We start from the raw sequence: 21,372 nt of genomic DNA, 5'->3' as shown, positions 1-21,372 counted from the left end.
TAGTGCTGCCGTTGTCTGAAGTACCGGTTAAAAACTGGTTAAGAACTACGGTAAGATAACACCGACATATCCGTTACTTCACACTTGTAAGCCTCACGTAAGGGACTGTAAATACACGTAGCTTATCGAAATGCAGTAATCGAAACGCCCATTGTCATTTCCGATGTCGATTAAGCGCCGAGAAAAATCAGCGAAGCCGGTATTCTTTAATGATGAGCACGACTAGAGAGTGTTAAACCACCAGTAAGGCTATCATATTATGTTGCGGCCAAGCCCGCAGTTCGTCACACACGAAATGTGTAATATTGGGCGTTGGCCGGTGTGCCACTATCCCACAGGTTTCTTTGTATTTTGTTGTCATTCATAGACGCGCCAATTTGCTGCGGAACAACAATGCATGACGTGTAAACGCGTTCCATACAGAGCGCGTTACAACAAGTAGTGCACATTATTATCAAGATAAGAAATACAAAGCTTGCTAGAGACAGTGTCAAGGCCAGTAAGGCTACTGTGTTGCAAAGAAGCCCGCAGTTCGTCATACACAAAATGTGTAATACTGGGCGTTGTCCGGTGTGCCACCATGGTGCCACCATCCCACGTTGTTTTTTTTCATCTTTCATGCCGCGGAACAACATCATTTGTGACATTTGAGCACGGTCCACACAGAGTGCGCTACAAGAAATAGTGCCCACTATTATCAATATATAAAATGCAAAGTTTGCTAGAAACAAGCGTAGATTTATTAAACAATTAGTTTCACAGCTGTAAAAATAAAATACTACTAATAATAACAAGTATATTTCACTATGTTTGAAGTTGAACTGTAAAAACCTATTGCGCATGCGCGACAAAGTGCCCATCTCTATATAAGGGGCGTTGACGCACTTTTTGCTCAGACCCATTGGTTTACGGACGTTCCTTGTCGACGTCGGAGTAAACGTTTTTTGGGCCCTACACCCTCAGTAAGTATTATAATTATTTGTCTCTTCTCGGCGCCCGTGCACGCACATATTGGTATGCTGATCGTTTTGTCCTGCTCCTAGTGCAGGTGGATGCGCTGAATTCTTTGCTTACGGTTGCCGCTGTCTGTGTAGGCCTAGCGCCGGCATGGTCGCGAACGTTGTGAACTTCTACGCTAATTGATGGTTACCGTATACTACGTGGCTTTAAAAATTCAAGCTGTGGTTCTATCCATGGAGTAGATCGCTGGCAACAACGGAGCAGATACTCGTACTTGTGTAGCAGCCGGCGCCCGTTGATCGTAGGCCTAACCGTCTAGCCGCGTCGGCTTTATTAACCGTTCAGCAGGGCTTTCAAGACGAATCGATTTTCGCTACAAACGCGGTTAGTGGCGTTCCATAAATTTCGTGCAGCTGTCTTCTAAGGTACTGGTCTCCTCCAATTTGTTTCTCTGCACCTGGCGTGAGCCAATCGCCCGCCCGGTTTGTTCGAATTTCAAATTCATCATGGCGGCGTCGCGGTCCAACGGTCAGCAGGCGTGCCTGGCCGTTCGTTGCGGCTGTTAACTCGGGCCGTAAGGGGATGAGTCTTCCGTGACCGAAACCGGCTTTGGGGGCGTGCGCCGAACCGTTTTTAGGGCGAGGTCTTTTTTGTATTGGCTGCGTGACGCCTGTAATGCGTCCACGTAGCGTTTTTTTACGAGCAGGATTGCAGCCGTTTGAAAAATACGCGCAACATGGGAGCACAAAGCAGCAATTAGTTGCGCTGTCTGGTTTTGATAGGCTCCTCAGGACCACGGTCGCTCGATACTTTTTTCTTTTCGTAGTTGCTGCAGTAAGCGAAAAAATCGACATTGAGGTGCGGTCGAGGGGAGTCGCTGCCTCGCGTGGCGCTCCGCTCCCGCTCTCGGGCGTGGCCTCCGGAGCTGCTCAGTGCTGGCAGTCAGTCCACAGCCACGGTGTCGCACACTAACTGCCGTCCCCCGGCGTGCCGGGCGAGGGCGGTGCTCCCGCATATTCCTGATCTTCGTGCCGTCCTTCGGACTATGGCACTGGGGAGAGACCATGCGGGGGACAGACTGTACCGTTCTTACGCATGTTTGTTTCGATAGCACTTTTTTTTTTTCCTTAACGTGTCTCGACGAACGGGCAGTCCGTAGCCGATTGAATAGCTTGTCGAGGCAATCGGTGGCACGCATGTGGCGCTTATGGTAACACTTACGTAACACCTACTTATGGAATTACCTACGTAATAATCCCACTTGCGACAGATTTGCTTCTGTACGCAGGAAGTTGATCGTCGAATGCTGCTCCTTATTGCCCCGATGACGAATTGTAGTTAATACTGGTGGACTTTTTAGAAAAGCCCCAACTGTTGTAAGAATTTTGTTCGCCCTTGTAACGGCACGTTCCGTTCACCTGTGCGCCCTGTAACGTGCTTTCTTTCCTCCCTCATTTCTGTCGTGCAGATAACCGGTGACAATGCGTGAATGCATCTCTGTGCACGTCGGCCAGGCCGGCGTACAAATCGGCAATGCGTGTTGGGAGTTGTACTGCTTGGAGCACGGCATCCAGCCGGACGGTCAGATGCCGAGCGACAAGACCATTGGCGGAGGCGACGACTCCTTCAACACCTTCTTCAGCGAGACGGGCGCCGGCAAGCACGTGCCCCGCGCCGTCTACGTGGACCTGGAGCCAACCGTCGTGGACGAGGTGCGCACTGGAACCTACAGGTGAGCGTTCCGTTTCCCGCTAGCCTCGCTTTCGCTGTCGGTCGGTTCAATGATGGGAGTGGCTAGTCTGCCAGCAGCCGAATCTGATCGATTGATTGGCTGGTTGAGTCGCCTGAAAACTTCGTCATTTTGCTGCATGTGCGACAGTCATTGGCATGTGTGACGGATGGCCCGTCAAATTGGGTGCGAATATTCTTTAAAGTATTAATGTGGTGTAAGCCACGAATGAAATGAGCTCGGATCCGGAGCGACGCGAACGTCGCAGCAACAGTGAAACGAGATATGCTGTTGCCAAAATTCCTAAAAGTTGGCCGCCTGGCTGTCGGCGAGAAGTTTGCACAGCTAGATGGAGTGTCCTGGTACAGTGCAGAAAACTTGAGTGTAAAATTGCAAAGGAAAAGAGACAAGTGGGCAAGATTGCATACCGAATGCCAAAGTTGTCTGTCCATGGTTGCTTAATTATGCAAGTTCATCCAGGCATGGCGTACAAGGACGTAGCTTGGGGAGGAACACTTATTGTATCCGCAGGAATTTTGGAGATCTTGTAAGAGGGTGAACACCATTTTATGGTACTAGGATTTTTCACAAGCTATTTGCCAGTAAAATGAACAGCAGGCAGGTGCGCTGCATTGACACATCGGTTGTCTTTGTGCAACAAGGTGCCTTTTTGGTAACAGTGCTATAGAATAGAGTTGTAAATAGCGGCCACCGGTCAGCACTGTAGCCAGGAGAATCCACCTTGTGGTAACACTAAGAGCACCATGCTCAGCTTCACATTTGGAGATGCCAGCAGAACACGAGGGTCTTCGTCCCCCCCACCAAGATCCCAGTCAAGCAGTTGATGTGCTTGAGTACGTGTAGATTGCAATCTACTGAATCCGGATTGAGACTAGAGCGTGACTAAAGATCCCTGGTCGATGACCGAGGCACACTCCATCAGTAAGCTGAACTTCTCGAAATTAACACAATTCTTTGACTTTACGAAGACGACGGTGTTACGCTAACATTAACGGCTTCCCCATCCCATCACTTGCGTTCCCTTGATGGAAATAGTTCGCGGAGTGGCAGAATATCTAAAGCAAAACATTTTCAAGGTTGTGCCAGCAGATTGCCTGTTATTTTTGCCTGCACTTATGGGCTGCCGGCAGATTACAATAACTTTTTAACTTTGCTGGCACTTCTAACGCCACTTCAGCTGCCAATGAAATTACAATGGCAGGTCAACTTCAAAAGCATATTTTCGGTGGCAGACTAGTATACAATTCTGTATGATGAGAAGAAATTGGGCTGCCTATTAGGAGTGCAAAATCTGAGCTTGTCCTAAATGCATGGCAATTTGCCAAGGACAGTGGGGCTGGTAGCAGATTCCAACTCCTAAGGGCAGATGTGATAACTCGTACTGGTCAGGCACTCTGGCAATTCTTTCTGGATACCCCGTGTAGGCTACAAAAGCCCTGTGCCATGGTTTGTACACCACGATGTAGGGCATGCACCTGTTCACATTAGAACTACCAACCTACCTTTTCCAGCTAGTGACTCAGGCACACAAAAGTAACACCCAGCTTATAAGAGGTCGGTGCATTGCCTTGGTTCAATGTTGCTTGTGATTTTGCGCTGTTAATACCTGGCTCTTGTGCTGTCTGCAGGCAGCTGTTCCACCCAGAGCAGCTGATCACCGGCAAGGAGGATGCGGCAAACAACTATGCTCGCGGCCACTACACGATCGGCAAGGAGATTGTGGATCTGGTGCTGGACCGGATCAGGAAGCTGGCAGACCAGTGCACGGGCCTGCAGGGTTTCCTCATCTTCCACAGCTTTGGAGGTGGCACTGGCTCGGGCTTCACCTCGCTCCTCATGGAGCGCCTCTCGGTTGACTACGGCAAGAAGTCCAAGCTCGAGTTCGCCATCTACCCAGCCCCACAGGTGCTTACTCCTAGCCTTCCTACTTGCTGTGCAAACGTCTTGTACATGTTGCTGTTTTCACACCTTCAACTTTCAAGCCGCGGTGCATGTGAGCAGTTTCACATTGTTTGCCTGTCAAGACACTATGGAGGTGTAGGCGGCCCGGCTCTTCGCTCGGCTGCTGGCTAATCCTGTTGGCTCAGGAGCTGCTTTCATGGCAGTTGTCCACGCCAGTGTGTCTGAAAATAGTTTTGTCCCCAGCCTGGCTGGTGTGGGCTGAACTCCTGCATATTCCTGTTCTTCATGTAGTCCATTGGACAATGACATTGGGGAGAGACCATGCAGGGGACAGACTTGTGCACCACATGTTGTGTGTCTGGACTAGTTTCATTTGTAGGAATGCTTGTTGAGTGCTTTACGTTCTCTGGCAGACCTGCCAGAGAATGCAACTTCGTCTGCTTACGCATACGCTTGCTTGTGTTGCCTTCCGGTGAGGGTGTTTGCTGCTGAAGTGTTGCCAATAGATAAACCATGCTACAGCAATGTCCTTATTCTGGCCTCCTCCCTTTCCTGTTGCAGGTCTCTACAGCAGTCGTGGAACCCTACAACTCCATTCTCACCACGCACACCACCCTTGAGCATTCAGACTGTGCTTTCATGGTCGATAACGAGGCCATTTACGACATCTGCCGGCGCAACCTTGACATTGAAAGGCCCACCTACACCAACCTGAACAGGCTCATCGGCCAGATCGTCTCCTCAATCACTGCCTCCCTGCGGTTTGATGGTGCTCTGAACGTCGATCTGACCGAGTTCCAGACCAACTTGGTGCCCTACCCCCGTATCCACTTCCCTCTTGTCACGTATGCTCCCGTCATCTCTGCTGAGAAGGCTTACCACGAGCAGCTCACTGTGGCCGAGATCACGAATGCCTGCTTTGAACCTGCGAACCAGATGGTCAAGTGTGACCCCCGCCATGGAAAGTACATGGCCTGCTGCCTCCTGTACCGTGGAGATGTTGTGCCCAAAGATGTCAACGCAGCTATTGCAGCCATCAAGACCAAGCGCACAATCCAGTTTGTGGACTGGTGCCCCACGGGATTTAAGGTACAGTGATTGCTGCCTGCCCGCTGACATTGCCAGTTTCTTTGTCTTGAAGTACAGCTGGTGTAGTTTGGAATGCTTTCCATGAAGGGACTTTCTGCTAGCTGTCCAATACATGTTACAGGACCACTGGCGCACGGAAAAACTGCCTTTATGCAGAGCTTGCCTCCAATATTGCAGTACAGTGCACAGTTCAGTCTGCTTTTGCCTTCAAGTTGCCTTACCTAGCAACATTCATTCCAGGTTGGCATCAACTACCAGCCCCCAACTGTTGTCCCCGGTGGAGACCTTGCCAAAGTCCAGCGTGCCGTGTGCATGCTGTCCAACACAACAGCTATTGCCGAGGCCTGGGCACGCCTTGACCACAAGTTTGACCTCATGTATGCCAAGCGGGCATTCGTTCACTGGTACGTCGGTGAAGGCATGGAGGAAGGAGAGTTCTCAGAGGCCAGGGAGGACTTGGCTGCCTTGGAGAAAGACTACGAGGAGGTTGGCATTGACTCTGCCGAGGGTGCAGAAGATGATGGTGGGGAAGAGTTCTAAAGAGGAAAGCTCTTGTTGCCCTCCTGCTCGGGGTATGGAATAAAAGAGCAGTCTTCATTGCCCGAATCTGTTCATATTCTTGCATTACTGCAGTTGCCTGCCCAGGTTAACAGCTGCAACACTTTGTAGGATTCATGTGTGTTTAGCTTACATGGAAAATGAATGCAACCTTGCTGACTTGAAGCCAGTAGCAAAGCCTGTGCTTAAGTGTTTGCGAAGCCATAAGATATGCATTCTGCACATATTCAGCTTCTGGTGGACATAGCAATTGTTACACCTGCACCCAAAATGTGGACGTAATTGTGCTTTCCTGGATATGGCTAACTTGCATGTGTAATGGGCCCATCTGTGGATTGAATAATGTGACAGGTGTCTCTTCATAATTGCTTGCCAAAGCAGAATCTCTTGCTGTGTGAAGCTAGAGTTGCTTAAGACAAGGCTTTGGTAAGAATCTGGTGTTAGTCAACATGGAAAGATGCTGATCATTTGTACTTTTGCAGTTCTGCAACATTCTATGCAGTGTAGCACAAATGGTCAAGAATTGTATGTACCCTAAGCTTCATTCCCAGGCTACACAAATTATTGCAGCACCAGAGTTGTGCTGTTATTTCTTGTGCTCACAGAGCACTGAAGGAAGCTCTCCAATTCTACTCATTGCAATGCATGCAAGACATGCTTTTCTGAGGAAACTTCTGGATCAATCTTCGTGAAATTTGCATTTGAAAGGGGGAAAATACAATGCTGGTGACTATTGGAAGCATGTCTATTTAAGGCTTTAATTGGTTGAGGAAATTTGCCAATACGTGTGTAAGTTGGAAAGAAATAGAACAGGTACAGAGGTCCCCAACTCTGCCTCGGAAATACTTCTGTAAATGACATCCATTCTAGCATACAAAGCAGATGACTTTTGGATAATCTACGGCTTGTGAGGATTTACCGATGTTTAGAAGGGCTTTGCCAAAGTTCTATTCACAAATTAGCAATACAATTCACAGCAGTGTTTGATGGATCAATTGGAATTTTGTCTACTTTCGGTGCATTATGAAGTGCAGTTCATAGGATTCCGATATTGTTCTTGTTGCGAAGTTAATCGTACTCATTTTAGTTTTGTTTAAATCTTGTCATGTTCAACAATTTTTATTGAATGGCTTAAGGAAATTCCATTCCTAGTCTTTTCAATGTAACAAACCTTATCAAAAATCAATGCAGTGGTTGCCGAGAAATATGGTTTCCCCATACCCATGTTTAGACAGGGGCCCCAAGCTAAAGCTTCCTCTTAATGCATTCATGGTTCAATCAAGAATTTCGGTAGGAGTAAATTTTAGTAGAGAATGAATGCATGGAATCTACCCACAGCCGTTGGTCATTTTTTTCCCTAGCTACAACTGGATAGAACCGTTGGAAACAAGTCTTGTGTACAAATGTGTACGCCATGACTGATGGGGAGGGATTAAAAAAATTTTCAGCCATGTACTAGTGACACGACTTGCAACAGACTAAGGCTGATGTCTGTTCAAGTCGTAGGTCGGGACTCTTGCTCGTACTTTCCAATATTTATGTAGGCTATGTACTCTTATTCATGTGCACTTGCTCACATTCCTACCCATGCACACACTGGCGTTTGTAGAGTCTTCCATTCGCACCAGCGCTCGCTTGCATACAAACTTGTGTGCACCCACACTTGCCATCACTCACTCATGTTCATACCCATTCGTCATCGACTTTTGCTCATACATTCACTGGCATTTATTGCTGTTTAACTCCTGCTTGTACTCTCGTCTAGTGGTACTCGCTAGCAATAACTTCTGTTCATTTGTCCACTCGCACCCTTGGTCACCTCAGTAACGCTCGTGCCTACGAAGTCTGTGCACTTGTGAGTGCGCCAACCTATCGGAGGCCATACCATAGTGGATGAGGATGCAAGCGTTGTAAGAAGTTCCTGAGAAGATGGTTGGTGCTCGCTGCCGCTGCTGCTGCCGCTGCAGTAGCAAGTTTAGCTGCAGAGAAATTGCTGGAATCAAGGGCCAGTATTTTCGAGCGATCACTTTTGAGAGATTTGTGCGTGGCTTGGTACTGGACGTGTTGAAGCATACGGCCGACCATGTTGTGCACGTGTTGAAGATGTCAAGCTTGACAAAGATCTGGAAATGCTGTCGGTGTACATCAATTTGACATTTCATAACTGTGGACAATAATAACTTTATTAGCTCTAGCAAATACTTGGCACACTGCAAGTGAGTTCCATGTCTCATAAAACTAGAATAAAAACCACAACTAAAATGTACCTCGCTGCAGCACTTGGATTAAAGGGCAGCTGTAGAGTAATTTCGTTGCAAATTTTTTATAAACGAACTATATATACAAGGGAAGCACTGTTGGGAAAGCTGCAGGGCTGGGAACTGGCTAAATTTTAAAATTTATGGCCTTTGCCTAAGATCTTGGCAGGCACTTCATGGTATGCAGTCGTACCCAACTGTGACTCCTTTGGAAACAAATTTCTGGGATTTGCTGCGATCCATATGCAGCAAACACAACCAAGGGGGAAAAAAGGGGGGGGGGTGCTCACACGCTGTTGCTGAAACAATGAGTTTGCATATAGACTTTGTTCCCAGAACTGCGCGCACATGCAACGGTTCTCAACATTCTGTGTATTGGGTCATTTCTGGCAACGGCGGCATTTCTTTCACTTATGATATCAAAAAAACATCTAGTCCACTCGTATCTCTGGTGTAAAATTTTGCACAGGAGCTGCTTTCTGTCTACTACTAACGATGACGTTTACACTGCTAAAAATTTCATCGCATTTGGCCTTCAAGTGGATCTTTAAGTGGATGATGAAATGAAGAAAAATGCGAGCTTTACAACATCACTTGGGGAACATTACTTCTTGCCTGGCACCACTGGTGTTGAGTCAATGTGTGGAAAGACTGGTGACTGCAGGTTGCCCCAACTTTCTATGTGGGTAGCTGTTTACCTTCTGTTTGCTGCTACATGTGGACATCTAGTGAACTTGCCGACAAGTAAAAGACGAAAAATGCCGACCCAAAGCATTCTAAAAATCCAGATGCTTGCTTACCCATATTTAGATATGCATTAGAAACTTTGTAAATACTGAAAGTCCGTAAAGGTGCATGTTGGGCAAAAAGCCTTACCAACAGCACCAAAAAGTGAAACACAATTTGCGTGGCAGGCTACTTCTGGCAGTAAAAGGGCTTCGGTCCAAGAAAAACTATTGCTTAGAATCTGCACATGTTCCAGGGATGGGAGTGCTGCACCAATTGCGCCATCTTGCGCCAAACCACCGAGCTGCTGTCAACTTGCGCCAAAAGACTAACTTCGAATGAAATGCTAAGTTTTGCGGGATGTTCATGTTCAGTGGCAACCACACAGCCGTGTGTTGGCTGGCATTTAGCCCTAGAAGTGAAGCTAAATCAATCCGTTTCAGCGTTGGTGTCATTGGAGTGTGGGTGTGCTTGGTGGTGCCGTGGCGCAAGTTGGTCGTAGGAAAAGGAAAATACTTTGTGCTATACAATGCATTACGAATGTGTAATGAATATCTCATGCGCTTGCGTAATATGAGAACCAAACTGACGCTCTTTTTTATGGGGCAGTCGGGAAAGAAAGCCGTGCTCTCGGCTGACTGAATAAGTCGTACGGTCTGTTGTTACACATTTTAAGGCTCGCTTGGACGCCCTATTGGTAAATCTACGTTGATTAACGGTGAACACCGTGCATGTAACATTAAAATATATTTCGCAAGTGCACATGAAAACTCGACCAGAAATATCCAATAGCAACCTTAAGCATCACTCCACTTTGCATTCTGGGTACTCTGTATTCGGCACAACCACACGGCACAAAATCAGACTTTCGTGGCTGCAAGACACAAACTGAGGATGTAAAGTGTTTCGTATTTAGTCTACTGTGGCGTTTGAATAGTGTTTGTAGAGGGTCAGAGGATATGTGAATGACAGAATTTTCGTTCGCAGCTACGATGCTCACGACGCGACTTGTGGAGATCGAGTCCGAAAAATTTAGGAAACCATTGTTTGGCATTTGAAATATTGGTAGCCACTTTACATTGAACTTATGGGGCAGCCCTAATAATCGAGCTCATATAAAATATTGGTCTGTGACACTGATCGGAAAGCCACTGAACACTTTTCCCCCTTTATTATTTTCATAAATCTCCAAGTTTTTCTCTTCTTTCTTCTTGCCAAGTTATGTGGAAAACTGGCAAACATGCCATGACCAACAAGGAACTTCGCATTTATTATTTGGTGCTCTGCTATGCCAAGTGAATGTCACCAAGAATTTAAAAGATAACTAAGTACATTACGTGAACGGCATTCACTGTTGTTGATGGGTGTTGTTCATGGCTGTCACAATCCACATTTCCTTCTCATTGTGCTTGAGTAAGTCTAATGAGCTAAATTCATAAACTTACCCGATCGACGAGGTGTCAATGAAAAAGGTGTAGAGTATGTTGAAACATGAGCAATAACTAGATTTAAAGCAACCTAGGATTTGCATTATCCAATACCCTTATTCAATAAGTGAGATAATTAATGTTAGATAATTAAACTTAAACAATAGTTGCTTGTGCACAATTAAAAAAAAAAGCTCTTGAATAGTAGTAACAAGAACCTATCAACATACAATGGGTGCTGTTTGTGTAAATCCTTTGGTTACATTTTTTTTGGCCACATTTAGTTGGCATGTCCGGTATGCACCTTAATAATGGTTTCCGAGGAACAAATTTTTTTTCTGTCAGGTGTACAACATTTCTTTCCTTTAGTTTACTTTTCCACCTCCAACTAATTTGCCGTAACCTAATAGTGTTCAGCAAAGTCTTTTCTTGATTTGTCTGTATTTCACTCATGTTTAGCCTTACCTAGTATGCTCCAAAAAGAACAATTCCTGCTCCAAACCTGCTCCAATGTGCCAAATTTGCTCCTCATAGAGCTGCTCAAAAACTCCCTTGGCCACTTCCATCCCTGGTATTCCATTCTATGAACATATCAAACAGATCTTTGAACTATTCAGAAGTATTGCTCGACGCTAGCTGCAAGAATGGTCAATCGGAGGACTCCTTTGTGAGCACCCACTGACGAAGCGTCTTGTTCATAAGCACATGAACACCGTGGTCTATGGGTGACACGATGAATGGTATGCAGCCCAGACCCACACCAGTTGTGGTCCACTTGCAGGCATTGAGCGACAGGCTCGAGTACCGCTTGAGCAGAAAGAGTGACAGTGCGCACACCCTGTTGATTGTGAAGCCAGGTACGATGACCGAGGCCAGGGCCTGCCAGACCAATGTGTCGACGGCCGTGTTGAGCAGCTTCCTCTGGTGGGATTTTGCGTCCGGGCATTTGACCTGGAAGAGAATTGTGCATCTGTCAGAATGAAGAAATCGCAGAGCTCTCACGTGCAGGGATTAAACCATTTGGCACTACATGTACTCTGCCAATAACGGCACACATCGAAACTCAAATTTCTTTTTCCAAGTCTACGTCAACAATATTGGCTTGCTGGAGGATTCTTATCCACTTCTTACAAGTCAATTCAGATTGGCTTGTAATAAAGTAACAGCGCGCTCATTTGAGTAAGAAAAAAAAGAATGCTACACAAACTTGACAACTGAAAATTTCGGTAGTTCACAAGTAACATGGCGCATTATAAATTCTGTTCTTAAACCCCCTGTAAACTCTTACACCATGCCAGACTTCGAGGCTCTCGGAGTATCATTAAACACCCTTGTTTTGATGTTTTAATACCCACTTTTGCATATCAGGTTCTCGGCTAATGGCTATGGCTGTCAACGTACAGTAAACTCTGCATACCCTCCTCGCAATCCTAATAAATTTAAGTTTACCAACAGCTAGTGGAATTGTAACCATATAAAGATGGCCCTATGCCAGTCAAGCTTCCAGTTGGTTGTGACAACATACCTTCTTTGGCTCTCAAAGAATGCATCAATATCGTTTGTGTGACTTTAGAAAAAAATACATATTTTATAGATCTACATATCCAGACCTTTTTAAGTTCTCAGAGATAATCTCTATTCACAAGGCTGGTGACAAAAACATCCCAGAAAACTACCATCCTATTGCCATCATAAGTACTATAAATATTCTATTTGAAGAACTAATAGTCAAATGAATTATGCCTTTCTTAGAACACCAAAGTATTCTTACACCCTGTCAGCATGGGTTTAGAAAGGGACGACCGTGTCAGGTCAACTGACACGGTCGTCTTGCCCTTAACTTATTAACTTCCACTTAAATAATGATAGAAGAGTTGTAGGCATATTTCTTGAGATAAAAAAAGCCTTTGACACTGTCAACCACAGCATATTATTAAACAAACTAGAATGCTATCGTGGAACTAGAAAACTTTCGTGGAATGTGCCTAGAATTCTTTAAAAATTATCTAGAAAACCATAAACAGACAGTGCAAATGGGTGATACCCGGTCCAAGTTTCTTGAAGCAATTATAGGTATACCCCAAGGCTCAGCTCTAGGACCCCAATATTTTTCACACTATAGATTAACAACCTTCCTAGCGTGGTAAAAACTTCTCATTATTTATGTATGCTGACGATACAGCTCTCATATGTGCCCAGGACTCTCCGGCCCTTACCTTTATTTGTGTGAACTTGGAGCCTCATGATATGCACAAGGTAGTTCTCTTCAAACAAACTAATGCTAAATACAGAGAAAACCAAGTACATTATTTTTTATTCACTGTGCAACATTCTGGAGGAACACTCATGTACACTTACGCTAAACAATTTGGCGCTAGAACGAGGGAATTCAATAATGTACCTAGGCGTTATACCTGACGAATCTTTCAACTGGAAACCTCATATCGGCGAAGTCTGCAAAAAACTTAGTAAAGCTTGTTTTGTCTTGTACAAATGCCGAAACATACTTGACATACCGACATCACGAATAATTTTATTTCGGTATATTTTATAACCACTTAAATTACTGCCTACGATCACACATACCGCACATATCTAGAACGAGTTACAATATGCCAGAAAAGAACAACACACTTTATGACAAATTCAAACTAGCCTAAAGCCTAAATTTCATGCCGTTCACCACTCTGATTATAAAACTGCACGAATTGTCCATTTTAGTATAAGCACCAACAATCCAGTCTGCTCATCACATCTTTTATACTCTCGCTACGAAAGCCGTAACAAAGAAAAAGGCAATTACCTCACTCAGAAAACAATATCTACGATAACATAAAACGCGCAGCTAATGGAGTCGCCGAATTAAATAACCTTCCACTGGAACTAAAACAGAGTAAGAATATCTCCTTGGCATTGGAAAGACATTTCCTAAGTAATACATAGCCACTTGACATATTAACTACTGAAAGACATTTTTTTTTTCAAAACGAGTAACCATTTTGAATTGACTAACATGTATAATTGTGTTGTACATTATGCTCTGTACATATGTAACGCTATGTGCACCAATGTTATGGAACTTACCTGTATAAATGCAGGAAGCATTTGAAATAGTATTGCAGCATAATAATCGTGTCAGAATTAGTTTTTAAGTGTTATAATGTTAATAAAAATATTTTTGTATGTATCATAATTGTTTTGTTATGCGACATGCTCTTTTTACAAAATTATGCTTGAATTAATCCCAGCTAACATCAGAATAGGGATTCAGATGAATTACTGCAATTCCATTTTTGTGAATTATTTATGTCAATAAAATTCAATGCAATTCTGCCACCCACAGGTTGTCACAAATAAATCACTGAAGTAGGGGTGTGCAAATATTCAAATACGAATTGAATAGCGTTTGCTACTCGATTTGAGAGTAAAGAAATTGTCAAATATTCATTCCACTTGAAATCGATATTCTATTTAATATTTGAAGGTCATTTTCCTAACGTATTTGTATACGATACGAAAGTTTCGTTACACAAACACCCCTACTCTAAAATTATACAGCCGTACTTTTCCAGAACACATCATGGTTCTCTCATAGATTGAAAATGGCTCCTTCATGAACCTCATGGATTTAAAAGATCATGGATTGCCCCTTTTGTCATCTACTTTCTTCGTGGAGCAATAATACATTGGCCCGCCGAGCAGCGTGGATGTCCTTAGCACGTTAGCGCAACATGCTTCATCATGGCACACTGCTGCCTTAGCTTTGTAACTATTCTCATTTTCTTTCCTCTTTCTTTTTTTTTGGTGATGGAGTGATAGCAGGGGGTATTCGCATTGCTGGAATGGTGAAATGCTCTCCATTTATTTCTTGAGAGTGCTGCTCCGGCTCCGGCTTGCGTGTTGAAACTCAAACTGAGTGCCATAGTACCTGTGTTTGTTCATAAGAAGGGTTTACTAATCCATTTGGAAAACTACTGTCCCAACTGATAAGCTCCTTCGTCTGCTTACTGTAATGAACAGTCCAAGAAGTCCAGAGACAACCATTTATTGTGGGCCGACTTGTGCCCAACAAGTAAATAAAAAGATGACTGCAGCGTTTCAAACAGAAGATCAAGAATGCCTTCTCTTTTCTCTCTCGAGCGGCACTTCAACTCTTCTTTTTCTAGTATTCTCTGACAACAGTCGTATACGATGTGAGTGTATACGGCGAATGCACATGCCATTATGTCTTAGTCTGTTTTTTTCACCAATACGCTGTTGTCCTCTCGGAGGGCACACAAGCCTGCACGCGTTATTTAAAGATGGTTTCTGTCTTGCATCATTATTCCCCCTCCAAGAACGCAGCGTCTCGATGCCCGTCTCTGCACACGTGATCACTTTCCTTTTCATTTCGGCATTGTGATGAGTGTCCGGCATGTCTTCGCAATCGGCACTTCTATGCTGACAGAGCAAACGCAGAAAACGGGAAGATGGACGATGGACTAACCTAAGCTACCGTATTTAAGCACACATACTACAGCACATGGAGGAAGCTATGGCAGCTAGGCTCGAAGAGTTTACAAGGTGGCCATTTTGAAATGCCGATGGCCATATGGTAACCCAGATTTAGGGTCGTACTCGATTCTAACGCGCACGCAATATTTGGGCCCGTTTTATCGGGGAAGAATGAGCATAAGATTCGAGTAAATGCGGTATGTGTTTTTGCCGGGAAGAAAACTGTCAGTGTGTGGCCCTTTTCTTTTTTCACTAGCGAAACCAGTTTCTCTAGTCCATATTTTTCTAGCAATGCTACTGCTCGTTTCTTCGTCTCCTGTGGCATACCATTTACTTCTTTAAAACACTTGTGCGTCACGTCCCAAGCTTTATCACAGTACACCTTATCTGGCAACACCACGAGAAAGCCTTCTTTGTCCGATTTTAGTACCCGCAATTCGTTTGAGTACAAATAGTCAGCCATTGGCCCTACACAAGGTCATTGGTTTCTCCTGCTTTTGTAGCAAGAGAAAACAATAACAGTAAATTGTAGAAGCTTCGAACATATCTAAACTGCAGGGAGAATGTGTTAGCCATCCGTCTGTTGCTTTGTATGATAGCGAAATTAACTTGCTCAATATTAGACGATAGTGTGTCAATTATGATGCATTTTATGAGTGTTGTTATCACGTGGAACGGATTCTCTGTTGCGCATGCTTGGTGATCATGTGATGGAAAAGAAAAAGAAAACTGCGCTGGTCTTTACGTCCTTTTCTTGTTGTCTTCATTCAGTGTGTGCAATACTTTCCACAATGAAGTCATATCAACTAGCCCGCCTTTCAGTCTTATTACAGGACAAAGCATTTGACGATGACAGCACTTCCCCGTGTTGAATACTGTGTTCTGCATTTACGCTGTTACCCAAGCACAATGAAAAGTCACCAACAATCCAATCCATAACGGCTGTGTCAACGACAAAGTTGTTGCCACATGCTGGTAGCAGTATCTATGCGTATAACAGTGTGGCAGCCAGAAACCTAAGAATCTCATTGGTCACAGGAGTTGCAGATATACGCCTGAAACTTCTGCTGCTTTCAGCATACTGATTGATTTTGTTAATTGAATGATCAATCAATTGTTTGACAGCCCACTTGTACATGCAGTAGAAAAAAAAGTAAACAATTAAAATGACAATTACGTCATTCATAATGTAATTAACTGCGTTGACCAATTACTACCCCATGAGAGTAATGGAGGAATTGCTAAAGCGCAACCGATTAGTTGTGCATTCCATTCCTCATAGACATTACTAAGGTTGCGTAAATTCAATAAATTGAATGATCTAGCCTGGCTCTTTCAGTGCATTCTCGGCAGCCATTCACACATTATCTATCTTCACTAGCAATCGCTTTTCAGAGTTTTTGACGGTCACCTTCTCTCCATTTCGTGTGAGGATATCAGAAGTGACACTTAAAACTTTCTAAACACTAATAACTTGAGGACGGTGTTCAGTCGTGTAGCCTGTGGGGTACACTGGGCACATGCACCCCCCCCCCCACCCCCCCGAATAAAAATTTCTGGCTAAGTCACTGCCGGTGTTGCGACACATGAACACTTTGTACACAAGATTCTGGTTGTGAAATGATTGTAGTTGCATGCAACTTTCAGCAAAAAGCTGAATAAGAAATCTTCCATAAGTGATTTCCTGGCATCTGCCATTTCCAAGGGACACTACAGGTAAATATTAAGTCCAGCTAAAGTGATAGATTAGTCCTTCAGAATCTCTAAGGCATCAATATTATGACGAACAGAGCTTTAAGTATCTAGAAATTGAGGTAAGTGCAGGACATGATTAGAGACTCCCCTGGGGCATTCAAGAACTTGCTGGATGATGAAAGCACTCCTCAGTTAAATTCTGTCACTAGTACTCAACCACTCGTTGCACAAAACATCCTTGTGTTGTATTATAAGATGGCAGCAAAAGGGGGTGATGGCATATGTGACGTTACCACTCCCCCAGTTGGGTTGCGAGAGATTTGAATTGCGATAAAGATATTCAGACCCTTTAGATGCAATTTTGTCGCAAACTAAGTATTTTCTTGGCATGAAACAAGCCTTTTGAGGTTTCTGGAATGGTAAACAGCCCACGTCGACTTAGTATTTGCCTTTAGTGTCCCTTTAAGTGGTACTGCTATTGCTATATCTGGTGAATGGAATGTCAAAATGGCTGGTTACATATAAATGGTTACTGAAAAAGTAACTGAATTACAGTTAGTGTTATCGAGCAAAAAATGTAATCGATTAAAGTGTTTAATTACATAAAACTCGTTACATACAAGTCTGCTTGAATGCCAGGCTAAACCCACATGTTGCAACATTACCACCTGAATCAATGATATTGATGGAATTTCTTTAATTACTTTCACATCAGCTGGTGCAGGGCTCAGTGCTAAATGAAAGTGATGCCACTGAAAGTGACAAGTGAAGAGCATGGCCTCTGGTATGCACACACTGCAACCTCATTGTCAAGTAGATTTTTGTTTAGACTGCAAGGGATGGAGATACCTTGCCCTAGAAAATTGGGCAGTCGGTCAAGGATCAGTGGCCAACCCACCAGAACTGGCTTTCCACAACTACGCCTCAAAATTTTCTCACTGTGGCTGAAGCTGAAAGCCGTTAATCATTAAAACACACCCATTCTGCTTTTTCTATCTACCCGACCACCATGCAGAAATTATGACACTTAAATGCCGATCTGACCATGCATCTTCGAACACAGCAAAGCCTTCAGCATGCCCCTGTGCTTGGAGAAGTTAATTGGACGTCATTAACATTTTTATTCTAATCTGGTTCATCATGCATGCAGGTCTCAATTGTCTTCCTTTCCTCTGCCTCTTTCTCTCACCTATGTTTTTTTACCGTGTGGTTCATAAAGGCATTCTTCTAACCTCCGACCAGATACTACTTTGTTCAACTTCCTGGCTTTTTGTATCACCATTTTCTCTTTTGGATTGTGCCACCACGTCACTGCACTTCCTTGACCTTTCACTGTGCCTTCAACTATCTATCTTGTTGTAACGCAACTGTAGTGTGTCATTTCTGGATGGGTGCTGTTGTTACAAGCGCCTACTGCTTTTGCATTAGCATGATAGACATAGCCTCTTGCAACTTTTGTGATTGCAGAGACCACTGCACGTATCCGCATCTACTGCGCTTCTTTTGATGATGGAAGACAGACTTTGCCTGCCACTTTAAGCCAACTTGACAACAGGGCGTTCACAGAAGAAAAAGATATTGGAACCGTGAACTTTATCATCATCCGCGCAGGAAGACACCAGAGCACTGCTGTACTTTTTCAAAAACGACGGGGCCTTGAGAAAGCTTGAATGCACAGTTAACACTATTGTATGTGCATCAGTCCTTATACCTTACCTTTTTGTCTTACTTCCTTCTCCTCCATTACAGGATAGCAAACAAGGTGCAACTTGGTTTAACCTTCCTTCCTTTCCTTCTCTTTCTCCTTACGTGAACTTTGTCATCAAGCAAGACGGCTTGGACAGGAAACTCATTGCTTAAATGAGGTCATCGAGCAATAAACTTATGGATGTTGTCCAACACTACGGTTATTCTTGCCTGCCTCATGAAATGTAAGCAAGCATTATAGTGAAGGAACAAGAGTTATTGCTACACGTGTCGAAAAGAAAGTCACAAAATACAAATGAGTATCAATGGTTGTACATGATTGGGCTTGAGATACTTTTGTCAAGAAATTGCAAATTTTTGTTCTGAGTGATTGCATATGTACTATTAGTGGTTAACAGTAATCATACAATGTATGTCGTTGCAGCCAACATTTTGGCAAGAGAGAGAGAGAGAAAGGCAAAGGAAAGACAGGGAGGTTAACCAGAGATTATCTCCGGTTGGCTACCTTGTACTGGGGGAGGGGAAAGGGGATGCAATAGGCGAGAAAGAAAGAAGGATAAAAAAAAGGAAAAAAAAAACCTAAGCACACACACGCACGTACACACGAACTATTTCTGCGGGCACTGTCACGCAACCCGCAAAGACATTCCTAGTCTTACGCAGTGTCATCGTACAGTCGTGCGCCACACAGTGTACTGTCACAACTTGTCAGAAAGTCCCGTGTCTTTCAAGTATCGCAGCAGCGCCTTCATTGCGGATCGCGCTGATGTTCGCGTAGGCCAGGTTCCAAGGATCTTGTTTTCTGTCATTGGGCGCTTGTCCAGTTTGTCTAAGGTGGCTGAGAGGACAGTTCTTTGTGGGTTAAAACGAGAGCACTGACAAAGAAGATGCTCGATCGTTTCATTGCACCCGCAGAAGTCACACAGTGGGCTGTTGGCCATTCCGATAAGGAAAGAGTAGGCATTTGAAAATGCTACTCCAAGCCATAGACGGATAAGAAGGGTGCAGTCACGTCGGGGAAGCTCGGGCGGAATATGGAGCTGTAAATTAGGGTCCAGAGTATGAAGGCGTGCACTTGTGAAATCGGATGAATTCCACTGGGCTAATGTCAGGTCACGCGCAAGTGCGGCAAGTTTTTTCGCTCCGTCGGCTCTCGAAAGAGGAATGGCAACACAGTTGACGCCGTCATGGGCAGATCGGGCAGCTGCGTCTGCTCGATCATTGCCATGTATGCCACAGTGACTAGGCAACCACTGATATATTATATCGTGTCTTTCGTCAACTAGTCGATGGTGGACTTCTCTGATCTCTGCGGCGAGCTGCTCATGTGATCCATGGCGCAGTGCTGAGAGTACACTCTGTAGGGCTGCCTTGGAATCACAGAAGATTGACCATGCCTGGGATGGTTCCTCCTTAATAAAATGAAGAGCCGCACGCAGGGCTACGAGTTCAGCAGCTGTCGTTGATGATACATGTGACGTCTGTAGCTGTATCTTGACGGATCTTCTTGGTATCACCACAGCGGCAGCTGCGCTTGCAGATGTGACTGAACCGTCAATGTAAACGTGTACGCGGCCACTGTGCACCTCATGTAAATGTTCTAACGTGGCCTGCTTAAGGACAAACGATGGCATGCTGGCTTTCTTTATGATTCCTGGGATGGTGAGGCGTATGTCAGGTCTGTGCAGGCACCATAAAGGTAGGGATGGTCTTGCTGCAGGCATGTAGTTCGATGGCAATGAGGTACGATTGGCATCAATTAAACGACTGAAAGTTGTGTGTGGCCTTTCTGTGGGTAGAGCGGCAAGATGGTGAGAAGGTAATCGGGCAACGTGCCGAATATGCGCCCTGAGAGCGTCGGTTGCCAAGTACGTTGATATTGGGTGATCTCGAGCTATGACAATCGTTGCCGCTGTAGACGCACACCTCGGAAGACCGAGACACGTCCTTAGGGCCTGTGCTTATAGTCCCTGGAGTACACGCAGGTTTGTTTTGCAGGTGTTCCCAATCACAGGGAGGCTGTATCTTGCGAAGCCGAGGAACAAGGCTATTCGCCTTCCCCTGGAGTCCATCTTCAGGCTCCCCCAAAGCGGATGGTGAGCATTAAAATCTACTGTGAGAATCGTAGGGCCGGGTGTCGCTGATAGCACGTCGTGCAGTCATTTAGAGTCGAAGCCACTTGAAGGAGCAATGTACACAGCGACGAGTGTGAACGTAAGCTTATTCGATTTCACGATTAAACAAACGTACTGGTTGTCGTCGTGAGGCGGAACTGGGTGCAACACATAAGTCAGATCACATCTAATATATACAATTACCTTGCTTACATCACCACAGGTAGAGGACATGAATGCCTCATAGCCAGAAATACGTATAACATTCTGCACGTTCGGTTCGCAAATTACGAGGATGGGAAAATGGTTTTCGAAGACAAAATGTCTAAAATCTGAAATTCTTGATTTGAGACCACGGGCATTCCACTGCAGTAAAGATGCTTTCTTGACTTCCTTGTGGAAGGGCAGCGAGGGGCGGGCCATGGTGCTATGCGACGCTTTCAAGTACTGGAGTCAGCGCGTCCAATACTTGCAGTGCGCTACGAGCAGCTGGAGTGTCCATGTTCATCAGTAGCAGACGCATGACATTCGTGAGCAATTTGAGCATGGCAATCACTTGTGAGTCCTTGTCTTGCATTTGGTCAACTGTAGTGACATTTGACTGTAAATGGCGAGTCATTTGCTGTGGCTCTGGCGCGTGGCATGTCCTCGGCAGTGCCGGCCACGCATCACTTGATGAAGCATGGCCACTT

General features: G+C 44.8%; 2 protein-coding genes across 3 annotated transcripts in view; one reads left to right on the top strand and one right to left on the bottom strand.

Annotated features, from left to right (window-relative positions):
• The first annotated feature begins 806 nt into the window (after positions 1-806).
• On the top strand, positions 807-6,307 carry LOC139056163 (tubulin alpha-1C chain). The gene is made up of 5 exons (XM_070534128.1): positions 807-962; positions 2,429-2,692; positions 4,339-4,615; positions 5,174-5,701; positions 5,942-6,307. Exons 2-5 carry the CDS (start codon positions 2,442-2,444, stop codon positions 6,239-6,241), a joined length of 1,356 nt encoding a protein of 451 aa, XP_070390229.1. The 5' UTR covers positions 807-962; positions 2,429-2,441; the 3' UTR covers positions 6,242-6,307.
• Positions 6,308-8,424: 2,117 nt separating this feature from the next.
• The window catches only part of LOC139056165 (mitochondrial fission process protein 1), a 118,499-nt gene continuing 105,551 nt past the window's right edge, over positions 8,425-21,372 (bottom strand). For both annotated transcript variants that reach the window (XM_070534135.1, XM_070534134.1), the window contains one exon: positions 8,425-11,621. In XM_070534135.1, coding sequence (XP_070390236.1) covers positions 11,319-11,621 — 303 coding nt within the window. In that variant the 3' untranslated portion in view covers positions 8,425-11,318. The remainder of the gene's footprint in view (positions 11,622-21,372) is intronic.

This window comes from Dermacentor albipictus, chromosome 2, assembly GCF_038994185.2.
Source record: "Dermacentor albipictus isolate Rhodes 1998 colony chromosome 2, USDA_Dalb.pri_finalv2, whole genome shotgun sequence".
NCBI classification, from domain to species: Eukaryota; Metazoa; Arthropoda; class Arachnida; order Ixodida; family Ixodidae; genus Dermacentor; species Dermacentor albipictus.
Note: the sequence above shows the minus strand (reverse complement) of the source record. Positions and strands in the feature narration are given on the sequence as shown.